This window comes from Lonchura striata, chromosome 3 (assembly GCF_050655825.1).
Source record: "Lonchura striata isolate lonStrDom1 chromosome 3, ASM5065582v1, whole genome shotgun sequence".
In the NCBI taxonomy this organism is placed as follows: Eukaryota; Metazoa; Chordata; class Aves; order Passeriformes; family Estrildidae; genus Lonchura; species Lonchura striata.
The window spans coordinates 25191744-25218877 of record NC_140705.1 but is presented as its reverse complement, the minus strand read 5'-3'; the positions used below and the strand labels follow the sequence as shown (position 1 = coordinate 25218877).

The 27134-nt window shown below is 39.9% G+C and overlaps 2 protein-coding genes across 4 annotated transcripts; one reads left to right on the top strand and one right to left on the bottom strand.

The window, feature by feature from the left end:
• The first annotated feature begins 231 nt into the window (after window positions 1-231).
• Window positions 232-17724, top strand: RAB23 (RAB23, member RAS oncogene family). 3 transcript variants are annotated; one of them, XM_021551111.3, is made up of 7 exons: window positions 232-431; window positions 2549-2750; window positions 3545-3630; window positions 8814-8970; window positions 10443-10525; window positions 11798-11890; window positions 12733-17724. In XM_021551111.3, exons 2-7 carry the CDS (start codon window positions 2596-2598, stop codon window positions 12870-12872), a joined length of 714 nt encoding a protein of 237 aa, XP_021406786.1. In that variant the 5' UTR covers window positions 232-431; window positions 2549-2595; the 3' UTR covers window positions 12873-17724. The 3 variants fall into 3 exon arrangements, with proteins under 3 accessions (XP_021406786.1, XP_021406785.1, XP_085430841.1); XM_021551110.3 differs by having other exon boundaries at window positions 277-427; XM_085574715.1 differs by lacking the exon at window positions 232-431 and having other exon boundaries at window positions 468-2750.
• Window positions 17725-19265: 1541 nt separating this feature from the next.
• BAG2 (BAG cochaperone 2) lies at window positions 19266-27134 on the bottom strand. The gene is made up of 3 exons (XM_021551112.3): window positions 26863-27134; window positions 21060-21169; window positions 19266-20099 (listed from the first exon to the last, which is right to left on the bottom strand). Exons 1-3 carry the CDS (start codon window positions 27024-27026, stop codon window positions 19699-19701), a joined length of 675 nt encoding a protein of 224 aa, XP_021406787.1. The 5' UTR covers window positions 27027-27134; the 3' UTR covers window positions 19266-19698.

Here is a 27134-nt window from a genome sequence, read left to right as displayed (position 1 = left end):
GTTTTCCATGGAGAATGAGGTGAGGGATGCAGTATACGGAGTGGACCAGGGATAAAGGCACCCGTAGGAAAGGAAAACATCATAATTGTCCGGATCTTTCCTCAGGAACCCAGACGAAAACCCCTCAAAAGTAACTTCTCCCTCGCCTCAAGCCCGACTTGGACGCACAACCATCGCAGCCCAGCCCCACAGCGGGGTCCGGGCCCCTCCGAGCGGGGTCCGCCGCGGGGGCGGGGGCAGCGGGCCGGCGCCTCCCCGAGCGGCGCCCCCGGTCCTGACGGCGCTTCCGGGCGGGCAGCCGGGATGTGCGTCCGGGTTGGGTCGGCCCCAGCGAGCGGTTTCCTCTCGCCTTTCCTCCATCTGCTCTTCCCTGCGCCCCTCCAGCGCCCTGCCCTTGGAGGGAGCGCCGCCCGCCGCTCCGCAAGGGGTTGGTGAGAGGGGCCGGGCCGGGCGGGGGTCGGGGCTGGTGCCGGGCGGCCGAGCCTCGCCCTCGGCGCGGCCCCTCGGGCAGGGCCGGGAGGTACCGGGGGGATGGATCGCTCTGCGGAGGCCTGTGGGTGGCTGCCGCTGTTCTCGCCCCAAATGGCCATCTGGCTTCCCGGTGCTAGCGGGGCTTGCCGAGCTCCGGGTAGCCGGGTGTGGGCTCGTGCAGGCAGGAGGCATCGTCTGTCTGAGGGAGCGAGCGAAGGGATCGGGTAGCCGCGCTCTGGCAGCACGGGTGCGAGCGTGGTGATGGGCAGAGCCTTTAAAACGGGAGTAATTTCCACTCCTTCGAAAGGAGCGCGATCTGATTCTTGGGAGGAAGTTTGCAGCTGCAAAATATTATTGTGATGCTATCCCGGCACGGCAAAACGTGGCCTAAAATTAGCTTTAATCAGGTGGGCAGTGGTGAAGTTGTAGCAAGTCCAAGGAAGTCAAGTGAGACTTCAAAGCCTTGGAACAACTGGTTAAGGGAGCAGGAGCACAAGCAGTGTTCTCTTCTGGCCTTCCAGTCACAGGGAATGAAATAGGAAGAAAGTGGAAGAGCCTGGTGTTACAGGCAGAATTTTGGTTTTTTGGTGGTGAGTCAGTCTACACAGCAACCATGCTTGCTGGCAGTAGATGGGGTAAATCTGTTTCGAAGGAGGAAACTACTTTTACAAGACTTATTAGGACTCACTGAAGTAGTTTTAGACTAGATGTGAAGGGGAAAAGGGATAAAACCAGGCTCCCTAGAGAAAAGTTAGGGGGAAGCATGCATTTGAGGAATGGAGGTTCAGAGAGGGGTGGTGAATAGGGTTTAAATCCATCTGCCAGCTGGTTGCTAGTGGTGTTCCACAGGGCTTAGTGTTTGTGCCACTCCTGTTTAATAACTTTACCAGTGATCTTGATGACACCATCATGTGCACCCTCAGTCAGTTTGCTGGTGACACCAAGTTGGGTGGGCGTGTTGGTCTGCTGAAGGGCGGGAAGGCTCTGCAGAGTCATCTGGACAGGTTGGATTGACAAGGCCAATTATGAGATGAAACAAGGCCAAGTTCCAGCTCCTACACTTGGGTCACAACAGCACCATGCAGAGCTACAGACTGGGGTCAGAGTGTCTGGAATGGGGCCCAGTGGGAAAGGACCTGGGGGTGCTGGGCAACAGCAGCTGAACATGATCCAGTGTGTGCCCAGGTGGCCCTGAAGGCCAGTGGCACCCTGGCCTGTACCAGCAATAGTGTGGCAACAGGACCAGGGCAGGGATTGTCCCCCTGTACTCAGCACCTCAAAATCCTGTGTGCAGTTCTGGGCCCCTTACTGTAAGAAAGAAATTGAGGGGCTGGAGGGTCTCCAGACAAAGGCAGTGAGGGGAAGGGTCTAGAACACAAGTCCTGTGGGAAAAGGCCGAGGGAGCTGGGATCATTTAGCCTGGAGAACAGGAGGCTCAGGGGAAACATTATTGCTTTCTATAGCTGCCTGAAAGGAGATTGTAGCAAGGTGGGGGTTGGTCTCACCTGCAAGTAACAAGCAATAGACAAGAAGAAAGGGCCTCAAGTTTTGCCAGGGGAGTTTTAGGTTGGATATTAGAAAACTTCACTGAAAGGGTTATCAAGCATTGGAACAGGCTGCCTGGGGCAATGGGGCAGTATCACCATCCCTGGAGGTATTTAAAAGATGTGTGCACATGGCACTTAGGGACATGGTTTAGCACTTGGCAGTGCTGTGTTAATGATTTGACTTGCTGATCTTTGAGGTCTTTTCCAACATTAACAATTCTGTGATTTTGTAGTTCAGTGCCTCCATTTCTTCCTCATTAAGAAAAAAAGCCACCAAAACATTAGTGAAATATCTTTACATTAAGCCGAATAAATTATCCTCTACCTCCAGTTTTTATAATTTTCAGTTAGTAAGTGTCAAACCAAAGCTAGTTATATAACTTGTCTGAGGTCATTTAAACAATCTGTGACAAAGACAGAAATAAATTGTACTATCTATATATAGGACCCTAATCTGTGTGATTATCTTGCCTCTTGCTTTCTATTCACAGCATTTTTATGAACATAATAGCTATTTACTTTGTTGACAGAATCAGTAGTTTCCTGAATAAACCAGAGAGTCACCTGAGGCGCAGAGATGTTGGAAGAAGATATGGAGGTGGCCATCAAGGTGGTAGTAGTAGGAAATGGAGCTGTTGGGAAGTCCAGTATGATTCAGCGATATTGCAAGGGGATTTTTACAAAAGACTACAAGAAAACGATTGGTGTAGATTTCCTGGAAAGACAGATCCAGTATGTATTAAACAGATGGCATACTATTGATTTTTACCTCTCTCTCTATTTCTTTTTTCTGTTGTAATCCTGAAATTTATGAAGGCTTGGAAAACAAGGCCTGCTGTTTCTGAAGCACACTAAAAGGAGTTGTTTTCTCTCTTGCACTGTTATATCCCTTATTCTCCATCCAAAACTTAAAATATAAATAAAATCTGGAATATCTGCCATACCCGACTCTTTGACAAGTTTGCTTTGTATGCTACCACCAGTTGATTATTTTTTAATCATTTTTTTGTGATTGTGAAGAAGTGAAACTGCTTATGATAAAATAATTACACAAATTTATTAGCCAATATAGAAAAAATTGACAGTGAGAAAATACCTGCAGTATAAGCAGTTCATATGCTATTATGTTTGGTAAAGTGGAAAGTCTTATGATAATGAGAAGTAAGAAAATTCTATAAATTCTGCAGGCTGATGAAAAAGGGAAAAGCACAATCCTTCAGGCACCTAAGCTTTTTTTATGTCTATCTTGTATTTCATTGTAGAGGGAAATATAGAGGAAGAAGAGGAAAGGAAGAAGAAAATGTAATACCGATTGTCTGTAAAGAACATTTAATGTAATTGAAGGACTATTGCCATAGTATGTTACAAAGGTGAATCAATATTAGTAATAAGTTACATTATGTTTAAATCCACTTAAATATGATTTGGATTACTCTTATAGTGTAGAAGCAGAAGTATTTCCATGACATTTGCTTTGATTTATTCCTGTTACTGTATTGATCACAAAACTGTCTTGTTTATTTCAGAGTTAATGGTGAAGATGTCAGGCTAATGTTATGGGACACTGCAGGTCAAGAGGAATTTGATGCAATAACTAAGGCCTACTATAGAGGTGAAAATACCATGTTTATTGTTTGGTAGTTGGGGTTTTCTTGGTCTGTGCATCAATAAAATATTTTTGTATCTTTGTATTAAGAATTTTAATTATTTCATGTGTGTGCAAAGCATGTTTAGTTCAGCTTTTTCAATTCTTGAATGTTTTTTCTCTTTGTGCAAGTTCCTTGTCTTAATTATGTCCGCTTTATGCAGTAGTGCCCTTTAGAAAACATTTAATGAAATGAGAAAAATGTCTGCACAGAAACTGTATAGAGTGTAGACATTCAAACAATCAGATGCAAATGTATACTTCCCCTCTAAAAGTGTTTCATTACTTCTGTGAGACGCGTATTAATAAATATTCCAAAAACTGTGGATGAGGCACACAGTAATTAATCTAAGGGGAGGAAATCCAGCAGTCATTCTAGAAAGACAGTTTACAGGGCACAAGAGTTCTTTTGCTAGTACAGTCTGCCTTGAATACATTAAAACAAGAGCAGTAACAAAAGTGTATTTACTGCATAAAATAAACTATATTATTTGTGTAAAGGCAGCTTATCTATTTAACCAGTTTCAAATTGCATACTTAAGCTTTCTTTGCTTATAATTTAACTATGGTTCTGTAAATATTGGGGTTTTTTTATGGAAGAGATACAAATGACTTGGTAAAGATTCCACTGTTCAGTTCTTGCAAACTAATTACTTGAGATGGGGGAGAAATATACTGCTATAGTATAAAATTACCTCATTTGGAGATAAAATAATGATTATGCCAAGCTGTTTCAGGGTGCTACAGTCTTATGATGGTTTTATGTTTCATAATCAATTTGCTAATAGGTGGGTTTTCTTGGTGATACTTCTTGTTATTGCCTGTGATTGATGATTACTATTTCCTCAGAAAAAGATCTTCTTTTGTCATGTAGATATAAATAATTTACAGCTGACAAGTTGAGCAGATGAATTTTAGATGGTAGTAGCTGATTCTCTTGGAGCTTCCTTTTCACTGTCCTGGCCTTTAGTCATTTTGTGTGCTTTGCACTCCCCAGTTGCTTCAAGCCAAAGACTTTTTCTCCTAATTACCAAGACTGATAGGTTAGAATGTGGAGCATTGAGAAGAACTCAGGACTACACCTACTGGCCTCACTTACCACAAGCAACCTGCTGGTTTAAAAACAAAATTAAAAAATCGCATTACTATCTTGAAATCTTGGTCATGACTCATGCCCAGCTTAGTGCTGTTAGATCTCTGCCTTGGAGTTCTTTGTACAGAAGTTCTTTCAGCACAGTCAGCCTGTACACATTGTAGCACCATGGTGAGTGTACAATAAATAGTTCAAGGTGTCAGATAGAGACTGCTCTACACTAGACTTTGACTCATGAAGGACGAGGGAAATTGGAAGAGCCTGGAGTGCAATTCTGGTCTAGCCTCAGCTATCACACTATTATAGAACCAAAAAGTCAAGCTTACTTTGGAAATGCCAAGATTTTATTGCTAATTATTGCTGATAAGGGGAGGACACTTCTAAGATAGGTAAGATAGATGCTGGCTGTTAATTTAAGGTTCACTGCTCCCACAGGTCATTGTCACACTATCATTGCACTAGGGCTTATGTACTCCCCTGGGACACTGTGCATTGTCAGTTCTTCAGTGCTCACACACGAATGCTTTAGAGCCTGTCTCTGGGTGTTTCTTGTTCAAGGACCAGATTCATTCAGCTTTGCAGAGAAAGAGAATTGGAGCTGACGTGGATTTGTCATGTGATTTCCTATGTGCAAGCAAGTGTGTGCAGCCAGTGTAGTTGCATGCCCACAATCAAACAGTGCAAGGAGTCCAGCAGCCTAGATTCAGAGTTGAAGGAGGCAGTGTATATAATTTTTTTATAATTTTTTTAATAAATTTTTTTTATTGTCCCATGCATCTTCTCACAAGTTTCTATGTGATTGAAGTCAAATGTTTCTCAAAGCAGTATTTGATAATTTTTTTGTGTATGTATTTTGTTCCTTCTACTACCACTGGTATATCTTGAACATCCTTGTTAGGTTTTTGATGGAAAACAGACATCTTACTCATTATTGTGTTACGCAGTTGCTGATTAATCAAATTGTCAAGATCCTCATTTTGTTGCAAAATAGTTCATTCTTTGTAATAAAGCCTTCATAGGATTGCTTTAATTTGCATTTGTTAACCCTTTTTGTGTGTAGCAAATATGATAATGGAAGGCCTGCAATACTGCCCTGGTACAGTTTTTTTAGATACTGTTAAGGAGACATTAAATCCTGCTGATCCTGTCTAAGATGGCCAGGACCCACAGAGGTTAGAACATCAGCAGTAAACAAGGATTTCTGTACGATGATACTGAGATTGAACAAGTAACCATCAGTTTTGTAGGGAATATGTGCTTTCTATCATAGCCTGTAAAAGGTAATGCAAAGTACTGAGTGAAATGAGTAGGGTCAGGTATAAAGCCCTGTGAGAGTCCTCTCATGGCAAGGAATTTCCTTACACTTTCTATTATAAAGGCTTTGTACCATTATGAAAGGCAAAAAATGTGGTTGTGTAGTCTATGGGGATAAGATAGTCTGCTGAGGATCTTTGAGACCAATTCATGAGCTGACATGCTCATGCTTTACTTGAATTAAGTAGCACTGGTGTCTAATTTCTTTTTCTGAATTGTTCTAGGTATAAATATTATGTCAGTGATGCTGCAGGCAGTTGAAACATTTAAAAATATAGAGGAATTATCAACGCAGTAATTGCACACCATGTCATTTTCTTCAGTACTTTAAAGTTGCTTTATGGAACAGCTTCTTACAAAAGAGGCTTAATTTAAAATATTTGAGAACATCCTGAGCTGTTATGCTCCTGTTTGATACTATCCTGAGCCTTTGCTGCTGGTGCCTGTTGTTGTATGTAATCTGTGGTATGACAGAGGTGGTGTATGACTCTATTAGCAGTGAGTGATTGAGATAGTAATGTTACTGAATAGTGTCAGTCCCTACATAAAAAAAGGTGTTTATCTGGCTAGATTCTAGGGTTTGTCTTTTTTTTTTCTCCTTAGAACTCTTAGATACATATTATAATTTCTTAAATTGTTTATGTTTTCAGTAAAAATAATTAGTATTTAGCAGATTTCTTAAAAGGAAAAGAATTTGCATCTTAAAATCTCTGCCCTGTGGTATCTTCTGTTGAACTCTGTTGCTGTAATGAATTCTTCACCATACTGAAGCACATTTCAGAAAGATCACAGTTGATACTGTTTTGCATTGAACCTGAGTGGAAAACTACTTTTGTCTTCTCTTCTTGAATAAGCATCTTACAGAGTTATTGGATTAGTTAAGTCTGATACTTATGATCCAGTGACTGATAACTTTGGCAGATGTTTGGAAATATATAATGACATGAGTGTATAGAATTTGTCTTGGTTGATGACACTTTGTTTTACTGTTTGTTGTAAAAATCTTGAAGGTCCTCAAAAATATTTCAGTTTGGTTCTTTATTAAAGCCTGTCATATAATTCCCTTTTGAAACAAATATGGGCAAGCTGAGGTATTTTTACTGTCCTTGGCCACTGCATTCTACCTGTACTATATGTAAATGGAATACGGTCTGATGTAGTATGCTACCTTCTCTTTACCTACAACATATGAGGGCTTTTCCCTCTAAACTTACTGCTACCTGTGGTAGCATTCAGAAGGAATAGGTAGAAGGGGAAAGATGAGGTGAAGGTGTCTTAGTTTGCAAACTTCACAAAGGATTTCTTCGTCTTGAAACTGAACAAAGTGATGCTTACAGATGGTGGGAGTAGTTTAATAAATGCTCTCATCTCCATTAAGCTACTTTGTGAGATAATAGGCAAATGCAAACTAACCTGCTTTGGAAAAAATAATAATGAATTTTACACCCGTAACAATGAATTTGTCACAGGAATTGCATCAGAATAATTGCGTACTTTAGAATACAGTGTGGACAGTAGGGAAAACAAAGAGTTTTACAATGCAAGTAATAGGGAAAATTATGGAAGGCTGCAGTGCTGCTTTTTTACTGGTAGAGCTTCAGTTGAAGTTCTTAGGGCAGTCCTTATTGTTTTGTATAAAACCATAACAGAAGAGTCTTAATATGCATGTGGAAGAATGTTAAAGAGCATAGGAAATCTTTCTGAAAATAGCTCTGAACTCGACTTTTAAAGAGCTAAATGAAAGCAAACCTCGTAAGACAACTTGGGTGGTGCTAGAAAAAATAAAAACATGAACAGAATACAGGAGTCAGGGATACTTCATGAAACTCAGAGATAAAATTCATACTGATGAAAAATTTTTCATGCTATATGATATTAATGTGAGAGGTTCACCACAAGATTATACTAGAGTCTCAAAAACCCTGGCTATCTATTCCTTTCATACTGTCTTATTAAATAACTAGTATATTGAAGGCATATAAATAATGGAGTGTGCAAAGAAAAGCAGTTTCTTAAGAATTAACAAAGGGCTACTGGACAGTCAAAAGATCACACATTAATATTTCAGCTGTGGAGGTACCTTCTCAGTATCCATGGAGTTTAACTATTGTTTATTTACAAAACTGTAACAAAAGATTTTGTAAAATTTATTGTAGTGCTCTAATAGAATTATTAGACTATCTGATAGTATTAACTAGAAACACACTAATTTTCCCCAAAAAGTTACTAACAATTTACTTGAAATAATCACATCTTCATCTGAAATCTTTTTTTAAAAGTTTTCTGCTTTTCAGAATCCAAATTACTGTACCACAAAGAATAATGTGAAATGAGCTTTGCAGATGTTGCATACAGGAAAAAAAATTGCCTTCTGGCCTTCATTAATCTGTCTGTAAAACAGCAATAAATGAACCTCCCCTTCCCTTTTTCCAGCCTTTCCAGATCTCTTCCTTTCCCCTGCATGCATTCAATATTCTGGAATTAGCTTTAAAGGTAACAGACCCATAGTCATCATGACGATGGCTGTAAAGATCAAAATAATATGGCAATGAATTTTCATTTTGGGAATCTATGACCAGTGGTTTACAAGCTGGTGGTAAAAGTGCATGTTCATGGGAAAGACTTAAAAAATCCATCATATTTTAAATAGATGACAATTTGTTTTTTCTATTGTTTATTGGCTAATTTTTGTGTATTTTTTTTTCTTTTTTTTCTTTTTTTTCTTTTTTTTTTTTATTTCTAGGAGCCCAGGCTTGTGTTCTTGTGTTTTCTACAACTGACAGAGAGTCCTTCAAAGCAATCCCTGCCTGGAAGCAAAAAGTTGTGACTGAAGTTGGAGACATTCCCACAGTTCTTGTGCAGAATAAGATTGATCTTCTTGATGACTCTTGCATAAAGAAGTAGGAGTTCTATTATACTACTTTTAAGGATCAATAGGTGCCTCCTGTATACACAAGTTTTAAAAAAAGAAGTCTGTGGGGGTTTCTGCTGAAGACTTAAGAGTATCTGGGTTGTCCCACCTGTGTCCTGCATCTAGACGTGCCCTAGAGGCAGATGTTGCTGCATGAGTGTACATACTTGGGCAGATGTGCTGCAAAGCTAGGAGCTTTCTGTTTATTTCATGCTGCATCCTGAAGCCAAAAGTAATAGAGGGAAGACGTGAAAAGTCTGGTTCTGGCATAATATGATTCACAGCCTTTTTATTTTCCCTTAAAGATCTAAAACTATAGATTTTCTCTCCTGTTAAAATTCAGTGACTTTTAAACTCTGCTGTGCACCACTGAAGGCACATTGTCTGTTTGGCTAGTGAATGCTTGCTAATATTCTTTGCTTTCTTTGATTTGGTTTTTATTATTCATTTTTATCAAAACATGTGCCTCTATAGAAATAAATTTGTGGTAATATTCTCAGACTGCATGGTGCTGAATCTTCCTTGCTGTATTTTTCTTTACAGATTTTCTTGTCAATTCATTCTGCCCTTGTGTATGTAACCAATTTCGTTCTTGTTGTAAATCAGCTTAACAAATGTGTTTATTTACCACAGCATTTCATGTAGAAAATAGTGCATGATCAAGGTGATCATTCTCCACTTCTTCAATTTCTTTCATTTTCCTGGGAGATTTAAATTATTTCTTCTTTTTTTGTTGTTTCCTGCACTGGCTTTCTTTGTTGTCTGTTTGCTATCATTGATGGCATAAATCAGCTTCTACTTCTTCTGCAAAGAATTCTGAGGATTTTTCAAAGGAAAAGCAAAATTGCATTTGAACTCCTCCTTTATTCATGGTATGTCACTTAGGTTTGGTTCTCAGAATACTCTGTCTGCCTCAGTAACATTATCTTTCTGATGATTTGATTTTCCTTAGGAAAGTATTCATAAGTTGCTTAAACTTTAACGTAAGTTCTTTTTCATTTCACAGAAAAAAGTAATTCTTGATTTCATCTGTGCACTCATCTGATTGCATAGCATACTGCATCTGTGCACTCATCTGATTGCATAGCATACTGCTTCATTAAGATATACTTAACGTTTAATTTTTGTTGTTTATAGTTTGCAGTAATAGTTCTGTTAATTACAGCTTCCTTCCTTTTGGTTTCACCCACACACTTCTTTGAACCCTTGGGAAGTTTTATTTAGTAAAGTCAACAAATACTGGAAAGAATTTCTCTGAGTTATAGAGAAACTGCATGTAAAATACCTTCTTTTTATAGTGGAGATACTGTAAAGAAATTAAGAATTAGGTATTTTTTGACTGTCTTGAATTTCTTAACCCACTTTGCCATGTTTAACTTAAAGCGAAGCACTTTGTTTATAAGAATAAATGCTGACAAATGAACCAAATAAGGACTTACAAAGCCCTCTGGTGTCGTGCAGTGAGGAGGCGGAAGCGCTGGCAAAGAAGCTGAAGGTGAGGTTCTACCGAGCGTCGGTGAAGGAAGACCTGAACGTGAGCGAAGGTAGGCGCTGCCGCAGGGAGGGCGCGCCTGGGCGCTGCTCCATGGCCCCGAGCTTCCCCGGGCTGGAGCCAGCTGGTACTTGCACATCCTTGCGTGCTGTGGCAGCCCTCGTTATGTTCCGTAGCAGCACATCTTAAACACAGCCAACATTACTTGATATCAGTGGGTTGGCCCATTTCTTCATGCACATCTTCCTCTTCCACAAACACACACAGCTGCCATGTTCACAAGTGCCAGTGTGTTAAGGCTCCTTAGTCCTAATGATTGTCAGTAAGCATGAGCTTTGAAAACAAATACACATAGTAGAAGCTGAATTTTTGTAACATAAATATTGTTGAACAGATCATTTTGTTATTGTTAATAGTTAATAAATAATTGATAGAAATAATTATATTTTAGTCATATTTTATTTTAATTTTTTCATTATATTTAAATGAAGTACATTAAAAGATTGCATCTCTTGCAGTGTTTTCTGGTGATATTTAATTAGGTCTTAGGTACCACTTTTAATGTACTTAATTTCATAAGAGTAGTGTTAAAATTTTGAGTCTCTGTCTTTTGTGGGCTGGGTTTGAATAATCATGTACTATACTCCCTAATGATATATTCTTGTTTAATTAGCCAAGATTAATAGTAAACTCCCTGTTTCTTCTCTATTAACATCATTCACCATGGGAAAAATCTGCAAGAGAAAATGTAAAACTCTTTGTATCATTTTTAAATGAGTTGAATTACATATGTAAATAATCATAACACATCTAGGTTCTGAAAATTCTGCTTTAGTTGTATATTTTTTCAGATTCTTAGGTCAGCTTTATATAAGCCAATAGAAATGAGGGTAGCATTAGTTAATTAGAAAAACCTTGTTGCCAAGTATTATTAATAGACTTATTTTACATTACTACTGTTTTTCTAAGGCTTCTTGCAAAATATATATATATTAAATTACTACATAATTGTAAGAAGTTCCAAGTTGCATGAATTGAAACATTTGGCAATATGTATTCATCACGTTTTTTTGTAAGAGCATTGAGATATTTCTGTGCAAGACTTCAGTACTGCAAACTGCAGGAGCTGGGCCAATACTGGGGTGACCTGGATTCTGCCTAGGACACAGGCTTGCCCAGAAGCACTCATCAGGTTGTGCTAAACCTGGGGTGTGAAATGCACTTTGGTCACCATGCAGGATTTTGATATAATGGTATTATGATGATGATTATTAATATTTTTAAGCATTCTGTGATATACCTTTTTTCTTTTTTAACTTTCCAGTTTTTAAGTATTTGGCCGATAAATATCTTCAAAAGCTCAAGCAACAAACAGCAGAAGATTCAGAAGTACTACATATAAGCAGTAACAAGATTGGTATGTATACTATAATAAAAAACCCCCTAGAAACGGTATTTTGTGCAATCAAAGCTTATGGTCTCATCTGTTTCCTTATGGAATTAATACAAGGTGAATCAGTCAATTATTACCTCCCTATCTCAAGATATCATCTCTTTCTGTAAAATAACTTTGTGATTCTTTAAAATTACAAGATGGTCAAACTGATGCACAAAAGTTTCTAGCTAATGCTTGGCAAGTGTCCTTTTACTAAATTAATTTAATCAAGATTGTGCAAAGATTTGCGAAGGATGCTTGTTGGGTTTTTTTAATGTAATTAGCCTTACATAGCATTGCTCATCTCAGTGTGGACTTAGAAGACTCATCGGGAAAGAATCTGGCATGTAATCAGAAGGTGTTTGTAAGTTGCCTTCTCTAAGAAAACACTGAACTTCTGTAGGTCTTCTTTAAAGCATTTCTGAGTCAGATAATTTATTTTCCTTAAAGCACTCAGTTTTTATTCAGGCCTTTTACTTACCTTTATATCAACAAAGTTCTTGAATTTTAAATCAGCATGTTTTTCTTCTATTATGTTACTCAACTAACCACAACTTTGTGCAGTTAGTAACATACACAGATGAGTGCATATGCTGCCCTTCAATTACACAGATGCATACTAGTTTTAAATTCCAACTAGCTAGTAATTCCAACTGTTTCTACTTCCAATTTAGCTACAAAATTGACCCAAAATAGATTTAAAAACTAGTTTATACATTTGAGGTGCTCTACTATGCCTTAGCAGGTGTTGTGTCTAAAGTGGTAATGTATTATGCTGCAAGCAGTAAACAAATACAAATACTTCTCTTGTCTGAATTCTGTAGGTGTTTTTAATACAGCTGGTGGAAGTCACTCCAACCAGAATTCTAGCACTCTTAATGGTGGAGATGTCATCAACCTTAAACCCAACAAACAGAGGACCAAGAAAAACAGAAGTCCTTTTAGCAACTGCAGTATACCTTAGACCACTTTTGGAGGAAATTAAGCAACTCAGAGAATTGGATGAAGTTGTGCAATTGAATACAGAATAAAGCCAGCTGTAGAGGTATTTTTACTGGTGCTTTAGCAAATCTTGTGCCTCCTAGAGGGAGGGTGGATTTCAATGAACTTGCTGATGCCGTGGGTTTGTTGTGTGGCGTGAGACACCTGGTGGCGACACAGAGAACCATGGCTGCCTCGTGCACTTTGTACAGATAGGTGAGCTTTTCCTTTTTCAAGGAATTACTTACAGAGCTATGAACTAGGTATTACTGAATTGCAAAGCACATTTAATGTAAGGATAGTACTTACATCTATAGGTACGGACTGTAATTCTATGGCCCAAGGTAATGTAGCAACCTTGCCATTAAATTTCAAAAAAAATATTAGAATTGGTTAGTGAGGATACTACCACGATAAATGAAGAGCAAAAAAACACCACTTCATTTTATGCCTGACCATATTAATGTTCTGCCAGGATTCTGGCAGTCCTGTGGGTGCAAGATCCTTGCATTATATATGTGTGTGCTAAGGTATATGTGTAAACATTTGGGATGAGTATCTAGGCTTGGTTCCAATGTATACGTTACTTAGATATCAGCTAATGATCATCAAATGGCATCTTCCAATTGTCCTTTAAAAATGTTGCATTTCAGAAGAGGCTTTCCAAGCTGCCACTGTGTATGTTTAACTTGCTATATATCGGGCCTAAAAGCTTAGATTAAAAATGTGTGGTGCCAAAAATGCTCCTTTTTACCTAATGCTATGCTGCAGATGTTTTGTAAGTTTGTTTTTCTCAGTCTTAACAGGTTGAACAAATAACACTAATAGCTGTTCTAAAGGAATGTATGATCATATTCTTGTTCAATTTTGATTGTTGTATCTTATTTGTTGTCATCTTATGAAAAAGAAATTTTCTAAGTGTTGTTAGAAAGTATTTATCATATTTGAAATTTTTTCATAGATACCATAAACTAAGTTACAGGGATTCAAAAAATTGCAGCTGATTATATTAGGGAGACGTTCTTGAATGTTGTCTCAGATTTAAAAATAAGGAAGTCTAATTCTTCAAGATGAGCGACATGGCAAAAAATTTTCAAAGTGCTTCAGTAATTTTACAGAACTGATTTAGATATTTAGGAGCCCAAATCTAACTTCAAGGTTATTTGGGCTAAGGCTCCTAAATCACTAAGGTGCTTTAAAAAATGAGATACCTTTTGTTTGGCAAAAATTAACACTTTATAATCCTCTTCGAGAGCATGCATGCCTTATAAAAATTATCCATTTTGTTTACATGTTTTTGTATGGTATGATATAATTTTAACTTTCTAAGATTTCTACAAGTCTGCCAGTGACAAATGCAAAATCTGCTGCTTAAAAAAATCGGACTCGTAATAGTTTTATAAATGGTGGATAAGAATGAAAACTGGTTGAGTCATCCTGTATATTTCTGAAGGAAGGACTTTTCACTATGTGAATTCATGTAGAAAGCTTGACTGACTTTGTTTCTAAGTCAATGAGTATGAAAACTGAAATGTATTCTTATTCCCACTGTCTGCAGGGAGAGAAGTGAGTGGCAAGTTATGCACAAACACTAAAGATCTCTGAACTCTGTATTTTATGTTTACTGTATGAGGCTTTCTACCGAGTACTGCAGTTTCTTTGACAAACTGTTAGAGCTGTCCTGTTGCTGGCAAGGAGGGCACTCCATCCCTTTGCTCTTGCAACAAAACCATGTGTTCTTCACCATAATGTTTCCTGTATTTTCTCTTGGATAAAGGCCTCTATTTTTTACCAAGTGCATTCAATCACTGTATGTATAAACGGAGTCAAGTCCTATCTGTCTTAGCAGTTTAAGAAGTAAGGTACTTGGGACAAGATGGTTATAGCATCATGGGGCCACCTCACAACTTAGGGGAGAGTGTATGCATAAAGAATTTTGACAACTGGTTTTAATATGGCAACTTTTACATTTCACTGTCTGTCGACAAGTTTCATGGGGTTTTACTCATTTTTCATGAAAAGCAAACAAAACCACAAAGTGTTTGAAACATCCTTTTTTGCCTTGTTTGACTTTGTACAGCATACTGGAAAGTAAGTACTATACATAATGACAATTTGTACTATTTTATGTTATACTGTAACACACTGTACAATTGATATAGGTTGTTTGTATTTACAGTATGTCACTAAACTACTGTTTTTAATGACTCAGAAGTTGTTTCATAGGTGGAGACTTGACAGACTTGATGAATTTAAGATAATTTGAAATGTACTGCATATACTTTAATGTAGGAATAGTTACTTGTAGCATTGGGTAACTGAGTTTTCATTTTACTCCCCCCCTAAATCTAAAGTGGATCTTTTTTTTGTTGAGACCTTGCAGTGCTTGTTCTCTAATATGACTGTGACAGACACTGCTCAAATTAGCATCTTTCTGGGAAGTGCCCTGCATGTATGCTGCTTGAAAATTTTGATTCTTTATTCTGCTGGGGTTAGTGTGTAGATGTAAACCAGATGACTTGCAGATTGCAGGAACCCTTAGGTATTCACATCACTCTTCAGTGGCACTAACGTTTTCCTTTTGGAAGAAGACACATGCCTAAATGTTTTAGCACTTGTGTTCTCCCTCATGAATAATTTTTATTACAAACATTACTTCATTCTCCACTCAAAGTGTACCCATTAAAATATCATATGTTTTAGCTAGCAAAACCTACAGGTGCAGGGCTGGTAATAAAAATGCTCTTCTCTTTGCATCCCTGGGACTGCATGGTGGGTGTGGATGTAGCTCTGTTACATCCATGGTACTCTGGATTAAGAGCAAGAGATTCTTGTGCCACAAGACACAAAATTCATTGCACTCCTGTATATTCTTTTTATATCTTGAAGAACTCATTGGCTGTATTATCTGGATCTTGCCACAATTTTTTGCCCTTCGCTGATAAAGCTACCACTAGCAGGAAACTTCAGTGATTGTTAATGTCTTAGTGAAATAGGGATTCACTAAAGAGTATGGACACTACAGCTTTGTCACTTCTATGTTGTATCCATTCAATGAATGGGTGTTCTCCCAGTACGTGGGGCATCGTTAGATGCAGAGCAGTAATGCTAGGGATGTATTTCCAACTGGAAATAGCAAATCTCAAAGTTGTATGACTGATCACACGAATTTTTGTGCTTGTGTGTGTGTGGTTAATTTTAAAAAAACCTTATATATTCCACTTAAGACAATTTTGAAACTTTCTTATTTTCAGTGTTTCTTAAGGCAACACTTTGGTAGTCAAAATGCCTGAATTACCACACTGTCAGTCAGATTTCCTGTTTAATTTTTATGCTTCAGTAAAATATAACTTTTTATTTTCTTCATTATTGGGCTGCAGCACATCTGACGTGAAGTTTTCGTTTGCATTATTTCTGTAGAGGTGGGATAATCTAAAGAGCATTGAGCAGCTGAACATGCAGCGCTCTGGGGGGTTATGTGAGGTACATGCACAAGACTCAGCAAGCCTGCCCTTGAAGCTTCATGCACCCTTCAGGCTGAGAGCTCCAGGTGTTAACAGGTGAATGATCTGCCCTCCTCTGTGGGAGTTCATCATGCAGCAAGCCAACACACATGCTGCTGCATTCCAGTGACACTACCTGAGCCCCTGCTGCTTTTCTAAGTGTAGTCATAGACCTTCGGTTGAAGTTCCAGTACCTGAATTGTACCAAAATTAGAGTGCAAGGATGGTCCAGCAAGCTCGAATTCATGGAAACGACCTTGCCACCTTTTTGTAGGAAGCAAAAGTTGTGCAGATCTTCTTTCTAATGCACAAATAGTATTGGGAGAATAAAATAATTCTCTGTTAAATATGGCATCCAAGCATATAATCGAAATTATAGAATGAAAAACACAGCAATGCTTAAGGTGAAAGGTGCTATTAATGGAATAAGAGAAACCTGCTAATGTTCCATGTTGAAGTGTTCTATATAAGTTATCTCAACACCAGGAGAGTCTAGTACTGAACTTGGCTCATTCTCAGGTTTCTTGTAGAAGGGTAATACTGATAAATAGATTGTCAGTTCTGCAAAACTCACTAAAGTCGATAAGAAAAATTTAAAATTACTGTGGACCAGAAGAATCACCACTCTCATTGTGAGGATTAAGATGCATTGTCACTAATGGCTTAAATGTAACTGGCTAGAAGAAGAAACGTACATAACTGGTTTTATCACCATCATGATCTCAAGTAAATGTAACAGATTTGTTAAACAAAAGTCAACATACCATAAACCTTCAATCAGAAGAATCAGTGTTTAAAACTGAGTATCTTGTGTATGCTGTTCTGTAAAATCCCTAGAAATTAATTCTGCTGTTCTCTTGTAAGTGACACTAGTTGCATCATGCAACTTAAAACGTTTGTTTGCTTATTGTTGGATCTGATATAAGTCACTACTTTTTGTGGTTATATTAAATTGTCAGTATATTAAATTTCAAAAATTGCTGTAACAACAAGTTGTGCAACCTCAATCTGATTGAGAAACGTGTGCTTGATTCTTGGGTGTGTGTTGCCAACAGATGGGATCCAAGGCAGCACATGAGAGCACTGAAAGGAACAAGTGTGGATGCCCTAGACAAATAGAAACGGTGTTTCTTAGCTCTTGCCTCTGATTTCTTTACCATGTGGTTGAAATACAAAATAGGGTTTCTTTTCTGGTCATTTTGCTTTTTTTGATTGCTCTGGCCAATACAGTGACAAGGTTTAAGATTGTAGACATTGGAAGTGGCATTAAAGTATTATTAATATATCAAAGATGCCTGGTACATTTTCTGAAAATAAACAGGTAAATAGTCACTAGTGATTGTTATTTGGGGGTTTTGCATTGTTTTGGTGTTTTTTCTTTTTTTAGTTAAACACAAATCAGCATTTGCATCTGCCTCTTTACACAGGTATCTGAAGAATATCAGACGTAACATACTCCTGCTATCTCTTGCATGCAGTTTTAACACAGAAAATCAATGTGTTTGCTTAACACCCTGCTAAGGATTAATTGGCAGGGTTTTAGGCTCATTCCACAGGCATTAGACTAGATGATCTTCATCACTCCCTTCTAACCCACCTCTTCTGCAATTCTGTGATAGCACAAGTGCTATAAAAAATAAATTTTTTTCTAGGTATCAGTACAAAGAGGATCTAAGAAAGAAAACAAAAATACTTTTTTTTTGCCTGAATAACCTTATAATGGCCTTAAAAACCCAAATATTGAAGGAATGCTATCTTCAACTTAAGTGTTGCACAGCATGAGTTCTGAAAACAGCCCAGGCTGTGTATTACTGTAAAGGGTTTTAATACTGTTGAACAGCTTGAAGATTTTTTAAAGTGGAATTACAGAATTAATGTCACCAACTCTTAGAAACTTCTCACAATCTCAAAGCTGAAACTTGAACTGCATTTGAAGCACCCACCTGAAGTGCCATTTCTGCAAATTAAATGCAGTGACAGTGACCTCATAGCAGCTGAAGTTTCCAAGAAGGGCAGCTCTTTAGTTTTCCTGCAGAGCCCCTGAGGCCATTCAAGGCATTTAAAACCACAGGGCTGTTGGCTGTGCAGGAGCCTGATGTGCAGGGGCTCACCATGGGTTGGTGCCCCCAGAACATCTAGGTGTGACACTCCAGCTGTAACACCCTAGGCACTGCCACCAAGGCAGCTGTGGTGGGTGGCATCACTCAGACCCTTTGAGCTCCTTCAGCTGAGCTTTAACCTGAGGCACATTCAGCAGGCTGGTGGCTGAGCCAGAGAGCACCCTGCTCCCCTCAGGGCACAGCCACCCTTGGGTGAAGTACTGCAAGACTGGCCAGGCTCCAGGGGTTGACAAAATTTCAAACACACCCTAAAATCTGCAACTTTTGACTCACAGCCACAGAGCTCAGTGATGATGTGCAGTAGTTACTGTGAGTGAGAGTGGAAGATAAAAAATCAAACCAAAAACCACTCACACAAAGAGGAGTTATGCTAGATGTACAAAGCACCATCCTACACAAGACACAAAAATAGTGTTTGCCTGGTGAGAAGTCAAAATGTTTTGCTCTGTGGCTTCATAGATGATGAAAAAGTGGAGTAGTAGCTGATGTGCAACTCCTCTTTCTATTATCTTTTAAAAAACACACAGCAATCTCAAATGAGCTTGTGGGAGCAGAATGGTTCACCAGGCGTGGGGATTTTGAGAGGTAATTTCTAGCCTAGCTAGTGTTGCTTTTCACTTAGTTACAAACTGGAGGTAGCTGTCTATCTGTAGCAAAATATTGTGATCGGTTTATTCAAAATAGTAAAAAAATGCAAAATTGTAAATGGTAATGAGTAGGACACTGTGTTGTTTATGAAAATACCATAAACAGTTCATTAATTATTTTGATTTATTTCCATAATTTGTCTTTTGTCCCCAAAAGTCTGGTTCACACACTACATATACAGGAGAGGAAAGCTGAAATCTCATGATAGAACAAAACAACTTTAGTTTAAAAAACCCAGGAGAATGGAGGAAAGGCTAGATTTTCAGTTTCTGTCAGTTCAGCAGAAGCACAATTACAATTTGCAATAGAGCAGTATCGACTCTACAGAAGAACTGATAGCATTCCTTACTGCCAGAAGAAAATGCCAATGCTACCAAAACCCATTAAATGCCTGCACCTCGCAATCAAAGATACTTTGGTGCATGTGGATGTGTATATACGTGTTTGCTCGTACAGAGAATTCTTTTCTTGGCTACTGTGTGCTTTTTATGGGCACTTGCTCATCCTGTGGTTTGCCAGAAGTAGCCAGGAGGATACGTTAATCCTGTTTGCTGTTGCAAGACTGCCGAACAGATGATTTCTGATGCTCCAGCAATGTGATGGACTTTTCAGAATTTTCCAAGTTTCTCAGCAGAGTCTCTAGGCGCCTTTTGATTTTCTTCTGATCCTCAATGGCACATCCGATGACCACAGACTGAAATTTCTGATCGATGGGTCCGGCTGGCACATCGGACGTGCACGCACCGTAAAGTGACATTAAACGCATTTTGGCGTCTTCCAAATCATCAAGGAGTTTATTGACGATCTCATCAATCATCTTGGTGGCGTGCAGAAGGGATTCCTGCTGCTGCGCGTTACGGATGGTTTCCACGGAAACCTCCACAGTGAGGGTTCGGCCCATCAGGCGATTAGCAGTCAAATTAAGTTCTTCTCTCTCACCTCAATTCAAAACAAAAAAATATTCTTGGTTACAGGCAAATACTTTCCTGTGCAAGTAGCATCATCAAGACACTCAAACTGCTATAACTTAGCAATAAACCAATTTTTTTAAAGTAAGTGAGAATCAACAAGATTTCCAGAAGGCAGAAATAAACTTTTTACATTTGCCCAAGTCATACTTATTTCATACAGTATGATTTGAAATGAGGCATTAAATTCTACTAAAATGTAAGCAATGTTTTTCCACTGCTGACACAATGCTTGCTGTGTCACTTCAAAGCAAAACATACAATATTATGAGGAAACATTCAGTAACAGAACTGGGTCATTAAGAACTTCTCTGCCATTCTGAGGGAGAGATTTAGACAATACCCCAGAAGGCCATAAAGAGAGAACTAGATATAATAAGAGGCCATGAAAAAACTGGTTTTCTGAAAGCATAGCTGATTTTCAAAAGTATGAAACATAGGCTCTTCAAGGGCCAATAAACTAGCAATTAAAAGCACCTAATAATCAGGTTTAGGGAATATATTTAAAGACATGAATCACACAACTACGACAATGATCTTAATCATCCGGTTCTTGCAGACTGTACACTTTGTAGCACTCATGCCTGTCCAGTAGTCAAAATCATTTTCAACTCTGTTATCATCATCATCATCATCATCAATGTCTCTTCCGCAGGAGAGCAATGTTAATCTTGATTTTGAAAATGTATCCATGAACTGAGTGTAGGCTTTCACATACACAGTAGTGACGTTCATGGTACTCCATCCACCTAAACAGCATGGATTTAGTGAAGAGGAGATCTCAAGATAATGAGCGACACTTCAACAACCTCAGCTGGCTCCAATGCTGCACCTTTACCAGCAGCAGAGAGCTGCTCACAGAGTTGCTCCCTAAATGGTGGGCTGATTAGGCTTTGGGTCAGTTGGAGGGTACAGGACAGCAGCTTCTCACCTTCACTGATGTGCCTCATATCCTGGCTGTTCTGTATATTGTGGATCATTTCAAGCAGAATTTCTTTCTCTTGCTCCATAGCAGATGCTGCATCACGGAAAGCCTCTACCCTGTACATGGTTGAACCAAACAAAATGTTTAAATAATAAAATAGCTGTTCACCTATACAGCTGCAAAGAACTCTTATTTTAAACTTCAGCTTAGAGTGAGTACAGTCAGTTCTTAGTTATCCATGAGACAGACTCTGACTTCAGTACCTTCTCTATCTTAACTTCACTTTTCAAGACTCAGTATAATTAAACAAACAAATGGAGGGGCAAACAGAAACAACAACAATTCAATCAGACTTAAATCTTTAATTTTACTGACAGTGCTGTTCTATCCTACTCTGTGGTTATATGGATATGGAGAGCCTGATGGTACTACAGCCCCATAGAAGAAGTCCTGTAGCCAACTGGCAATTATTGTCAGCTGCCTAACTAGGAGAGAAAGGGACTGAGTCCCCATCAGAGAACTTGGCAGTGAGGGTGGCAGCTGCAGGGATGGAGGCAGCAGTGGGCCCTGGCTCCCTGTGTGATCACCAGGCCAGCAAAACCCATAGAATCCACCTGCAAAGCAATAAACGCTTCTGAAAACTGCAATGTGCCAAACCACCCCTTTCACAAAGGAGAAAACCCTGTGAGTGGGACAAAGCTCACACTTTTATTAACATGACAAGGGTTTCCCTGACACAAGTGGTGTGCCTTGGTCACTGGGAGAAGATCCTGGACTGCCTGCTCCCATTTTCAGTGGTGCTTTCCATGGAATGATGCTCACTGTGACTCACACAGGGAGGAAGCTTCTGTGGGAGCAGCTCTTATTTCTGGGCTTGCAAGGAAGCATGAAACTGAGTCCCTCCTGAAACCAGACCCCAACTCCAGTCCCGTTACTGTGCTGAAACTCACATGTAATGCAGTGAGGACAAGGGGAAAGTCCATCAGAGACTGCTGTCCCTGTAACTACTGGGTCTTGGTAAGGTGTTGTTCTGTGCCCACAGCCTGCCCTCCTTGTGGCATAAAATGCAGACTCAGCTCACCATGGGCAATGTGAAACTGCTGCATGAGAAATCTGAGTCCAGTTTCTTAACTCATATCTTATACCTCACCACAGTTCTAAAGAGGGGGCTTTTGCATTCAGCTGAATAATGGAAAAGAACACTGGAGAACTCTAATGCAACACTTTACTTGACCTGATACAAAAAGGGAAATGTCCCACTCCCTTGGCTTTTCTTTGAGAATTGAGGATCTTGCAGAAGACTTTCCAAGCTGGAACTGGCTACAAGAGTTGCACCAAAACCATCAACTCTGCATTCACAGGACGCACAGAAAAGCAAGAGTATCATGTGAACCTGGCTGATGGTTTGAGATGCTTGCAATGCACAGCTTGGGAGGTCTAGCTGCATCACGAGAATCCATCCATCTCTCCTGAAATGTTTATGAAACCTGGCCAGAAAAGGGGAAACAAATCAAAACATTGTTAATCTCTTAGGTGCTCTACACTCTTCAACATTTCTGGGCACTGCCCTGAGACAGCAGTGGCTCGTTGCTGTCTCTGCAGATGAGGGCACATCTCCTGGGACAGAAACAGAGCTGCTGCTCCCTCACAGGCTGGCTGAAGGCAGGTAATTTCAGGGAAACAGCAGTAAGAGAAAAGAGGGTGAAAGCAGAGGAACAGGAGCATTTGAGGATATAGTCACTCTTCACATGCAGCCTGCTCACGATATGATTCTGTTTTACAAAATATTTAGCCTAATTTAATCACTGAAAGCACAGGCTTCAGGTCTTGCCTTTAATGTTTTTTCTGAGGAGGAGTGGGAAAAGTTAATGCAATGCAAATCCAAGAGCAAATACTTTTAATTATTATTTTGGACTGGTTAGTAAGAGCAATGAGGCAGGTGGAGTCATTTCATACTTCAGATGTCTCTATAATTTAGAAAGTCTAGTAATACTTTCAAAATGCCTTGCCATGCCTTTTTATAAAAACTAGTTGCTGGAAAGTTGTAAATTAAAGTTCTGAAGTGCAGACTTTTAATTTTGATAGTTTTTTAAAATCAGATTTTGTATATCATTGTACTGACATAAAAACTGAAGTTCTGTCTTCAGTAGATAGATCAGTCCATGACTTCCAACAGCTTTTCTGGGTTCTAAGAAGAATGTGGAAAAGCTGCATTGCAGAGATGTATCCTGAATTGGTACAATTCTAAAGAGATGCCTAAAATATCACTGCTTCCAAAGGCCAGCTTGGTATGTGAGGTAGGACCTAAAAGCCAAATTTTCAGAAGTAATGTGTACTGCAAAAAAAGAAAAACACAGTTCACCAACTAGAGCTTTGATTGACATTAATTTACTAGAGGTAATATAACCAAATCTTAAGAATTATTTTATTTGCAAAAAATGCTTCTTCAGAATTATTTTTACCATTTCCTAAACTGCAATATAGAGTGCCAAACAACAATGGGACAGGGTCATTTCAGAACAGTGCTCTAGTGGGGAAAAAAAAACCCAAAACCTATGAAAAAAAAAAATGGAAACCAGTTACACTAACTTCAGGAAAATAATGTGTCAGGATCATACCATGCAGTCAGTTCTCATAACTTCTTTCCTAAAATGAATGGTTTCTTAACTTCACAGGTTTCTGTAAATCTTTCCTTTTCTTGTTGGGGGGGGGGGGGGGGGTGTAAAAAAAAAAAACAGTTGGGAAGATTTAAACCTCTAACAGAGGTGACTGATGTGGGAAGGCATGGAAACACAATCCAAGTCTCAAAAAAACCAACCAAAGAATAAAAGGTGAATAAAAAAGAACACAAAATACTCGTATTTATTTATAATTGATAACTAGGCATATTATGCCTAGTTATCAATTATTTTGAAGCAGCAGTATGGTCTTTTTTCCTCAGAGATTAAAACCTCCAATCATATTTTTACTTGGATTGTATTTGTTGCTTTGAACATCAAATAAATATTCCATCTATTACCTAACACTGAAAAACACATTCCTTACTTCTGATTTTCCCTGTTTGTGAGCAATTATCTGAGCAATGCCTTTTTTTGCTACATACCATTTACATGAGCAGAGCATTCCCCTGAGAAACAGGTGGACCAGGCTGTGCTTTTGTTTCCAGATGAGAAACTTGACACCTGCTTTCTTAGGACAGCTGCAATAACTGTGTCCTTTAAACTAATGACTGACTTAAACAGCCCACTATTAAAACCCACGTGCTGGAGGTCCAGATAAGCTTTCAAAGGAAATAAGAAACATCCGAGAATGGAGCAGCTTTTTTTCCTGAAATAGAGCTAATCAGGCACACTGGAAGAAGACAAAACAGGGGGTTTCATCCTGGCATCCTCAGCTTCTTCAGCTGAGTGTCCACTCCCAGGTAAGCCGTCCTGTGAACACTGAAATGAATGGTGGCGGAACAGGGTTGATCCAAACAACAAGACAAGAAGTACAAAAAATGAAGATAAAAAATACCCAGTAAGAATCTTACTTACCTCGTGTATCATCACACCTAAAACTGTGTTTTCACTTTACACAACCAACAGAACGCAGTGACTCATAAACAGAGCTTCTGGTCTGGCTTCCAGCTGCTCCTGAGATATCTTGGCAGTCACAGCCACACGAAGGTCCAAGCCCTTACAAGGGGCAAACGTGCCACCTGCCCGGCTCACCACCTCTGCCTCGGGCACTCCCTCCCAAATTAACTCCCCTTCCCTGCTCACTTTCCATACAGAAGAAATGCACTCAGCAAACACCTATCAGGGAGGTACAAAAATACCCCATTACTGTTGGAAAATGAGCTCTCACAGTGGAAAGAAAGGGAGGAAAAGGAAGGCTGTTCAAACTGGAGCAGTTTACAATGCCTTTAAACTGAAGGAAGGTAGACTTAGATTAGGTATTAGGAAGAAATTCTTCACTATGAGGATGGTGAGACACTGGAACAGGTTTCCCAGAGAGGTTGTGGACACTTGGAGGTGTTGAAAGCCAGGCCGGATGTGGCTTTGAGCCACCTGGTCTACTGAAAGGTGCCCCTGCCCATGTCAGGAGGTTGGAACTAGGGGACCTTTAAGGTCCCTCCTAACCCAAACCATTCTGTGATCCTGTGACTTCCAGAGGGATGAGGCTTGCTTCAGAGTTCAGCTGACCTTAAGCAACTTGAGAACTGAGGATTGTTGAGGGTTTTAATTAAAGGCTGTAGTTCAGTTTGACAAATTTTCACTGGTTGTATTAACAAGCAACATCTTGAGGGTCTATAGCAAAACCAAACAAGCTGGAAAAGGAGAAAGTTTGGAAGTTTTTCCTCCTGTCATTCAAATAAATTTGAAATGAAGCATGTTGATTAGTTGTGAATAGGAAAAAACTGTAAGACTTGAGTGACTTTTATCAAATTAGACTTTTTTTTTTTTCTCATTACTATTCCACATTTAGAATTATGGCTGTCTGAAAGAACCACAGCAAACTGGGAAGTTTAATTGAGGGTTTAATTGCTGGCTAACCAAACTGTCTGCTTTGTTTCAGAGTCACTCAGCAAATCTAAAACACATTTTTGCATATTCTCATGCTAATTTTTTGATTATATATTCATCATACGCCTAGACCTGGATGTAAGCAGTGAGACTTGTTTGCAGACAGTGATTTTGTTTAGTCAAATTCAGAGAAGTCTGCAAAGGACTTCAAGGAGATTTAATCAAGCTAAGTGAAAGGCTAATATAACAGCACATCGAGTCCACTCCTGAATAATGCAAAGTAATGCAGGCAGAAAGGGGAAATAAAACTCCTGCATCCCACAGAGCTCTTTTAATTACAGGAAAGTCCTAGAAACATTCTGGGTGGCTCTATGAAAGCTGCTGATCAATATGCAGCTGTAATGAAGGAAAGGGTGTGTTGAAACAGTACCAGAGGAGGTGAATCAGTGGCATTCTGCACATCCATCCACCTCAGAAAGGACACTATGTAATTTAGCAGAGCTGAGAGGACAGGGAAGATGATTAAAGGCAAGGTATCATCTCTCATGAAGCCAAACTGGGAAAAAAGTAAAATGGTATTATTTAGGGAACGTCAAGTAGCAGAAAAAGTTAGGACGTGTCTTGGCACAATTATGAAATTCACATAGTATTTACAATAACTTTGGAAAAACACGCCTCAGCTGCAGAATGCAATGCTGTTCACATTTTATAGTGACACTTTTTAATACACCTCAGAGAGGAGGCAGACACAAACACTACAAGAACATCCACAGCTGAACCAGTAAGTGCGAAGGGAGGTTTGGAAGACAAGAAGCCTCACACGCCAGCATACAGCACTGCAGCTTAAAGGCTTGCCAAAGTCTCCGAGAGCCTGAATGACACCATGTTTTATCCTCGGATTTCCTGCATCTCCCTATAAAACACCTGCCCGCAGGTGCGGGACAGGGGGACAGGGTGGGACGGCAGTCAGGATGCAGCGCGGGCTCGTCCCCGCCGTGTCACAGCTCCAGAGCGCAGCCCCGTCTAAAGGCTCCCCGCGCCCTGAAGGGTTAACAAATCCCAAACAGCCCTTCGCGCTTTCTCTGAAAAACGTCCACTTTCATACATTCTTATAGCTATTCCTATTTTCGTGTATTGCCAGGCCACGCTAACTCACCTTTGAGCAGTAGCTCCCATTTTTAAACTTTGTCCCCCATGAAGGAGAGCCTTTTCCCCCGGGTCCCCTCCAGAAGCCTCGCACCGCCCCCCAGCCGGGGGAGGGCCAGCGGCTCCCGGCCCCCCAGCGCCCGGCCGGGCCCCACCTGAGCTCCAGCTGGTCCAGGTTCTCGAGCAGGCGGCTGGAGCGGTCGGCCATGGAGGTGGAGCGGTAGAAGCGGCCCCGGAGCTGCCCGCCCGACTGCTGCTGCGGCTGCGGCTGCTGCGGCGCCCCCTCGCTGGCCTTGGCGCTGATCCGGGCCTGGGCCATCCCACCCGCCGCTGCCGCCGGCGGAGCCTCGCCGCGGCCGCTCCCTCCCCGCGTCCCGCAGGCGGCGGCGGCGGCCGAATGCCGGCACCTCGCTCATGGCCAAAGAAG

Excerpts from the sequence above, each read along its gene's own strand:
- RAB23 (XM_021551111.3), top strand. The coding sequence starts at position 2,596 with ATGTTGGAAGAAGATATGGAGGTGGCCATCAAGGTGGTAGTAGTAGGA. Across the intron at positions 3,631-8,813 it reads AACTAAGGCCTACTATAGAG|GAGCCCAGGCTTGTGTTCTT; the intron begins GTGAAAATACCA and ends TTTTATTTCTAG. Across the intron at positions 10,526-11,797 it reads AGACCTGAACGTGAGCGAAG|TTTTTAAGTATTTGGCCGAT; the intron begins GTAGGCGCTGCC and ends TTAACTTTCCAG.
- BAG2 (XM_021551112.3), bottom strand. The coding sequence starts at position 27,026 with ATGGCCCAGGCCCGGATCAGCGCCAAGGCCAGCGAGGGGGCGCCGCAG. Across the intron at positions 21,170-26,862 it reads CTGGACCAGCTGGAGCTCAG|GGTAGAGGCTTTCCGTGATG; the intron begins GTGGGGCCCGGC and ends AACCATGTACAG. Across the intron at positions 20,100-21,059 it reads TATGAGGCACATCAGTGAAG|GTGAGAGAGAAGAACTTAAT; the intron begins GTGAGAAGCTGC and ends TTTTGAATTGAG.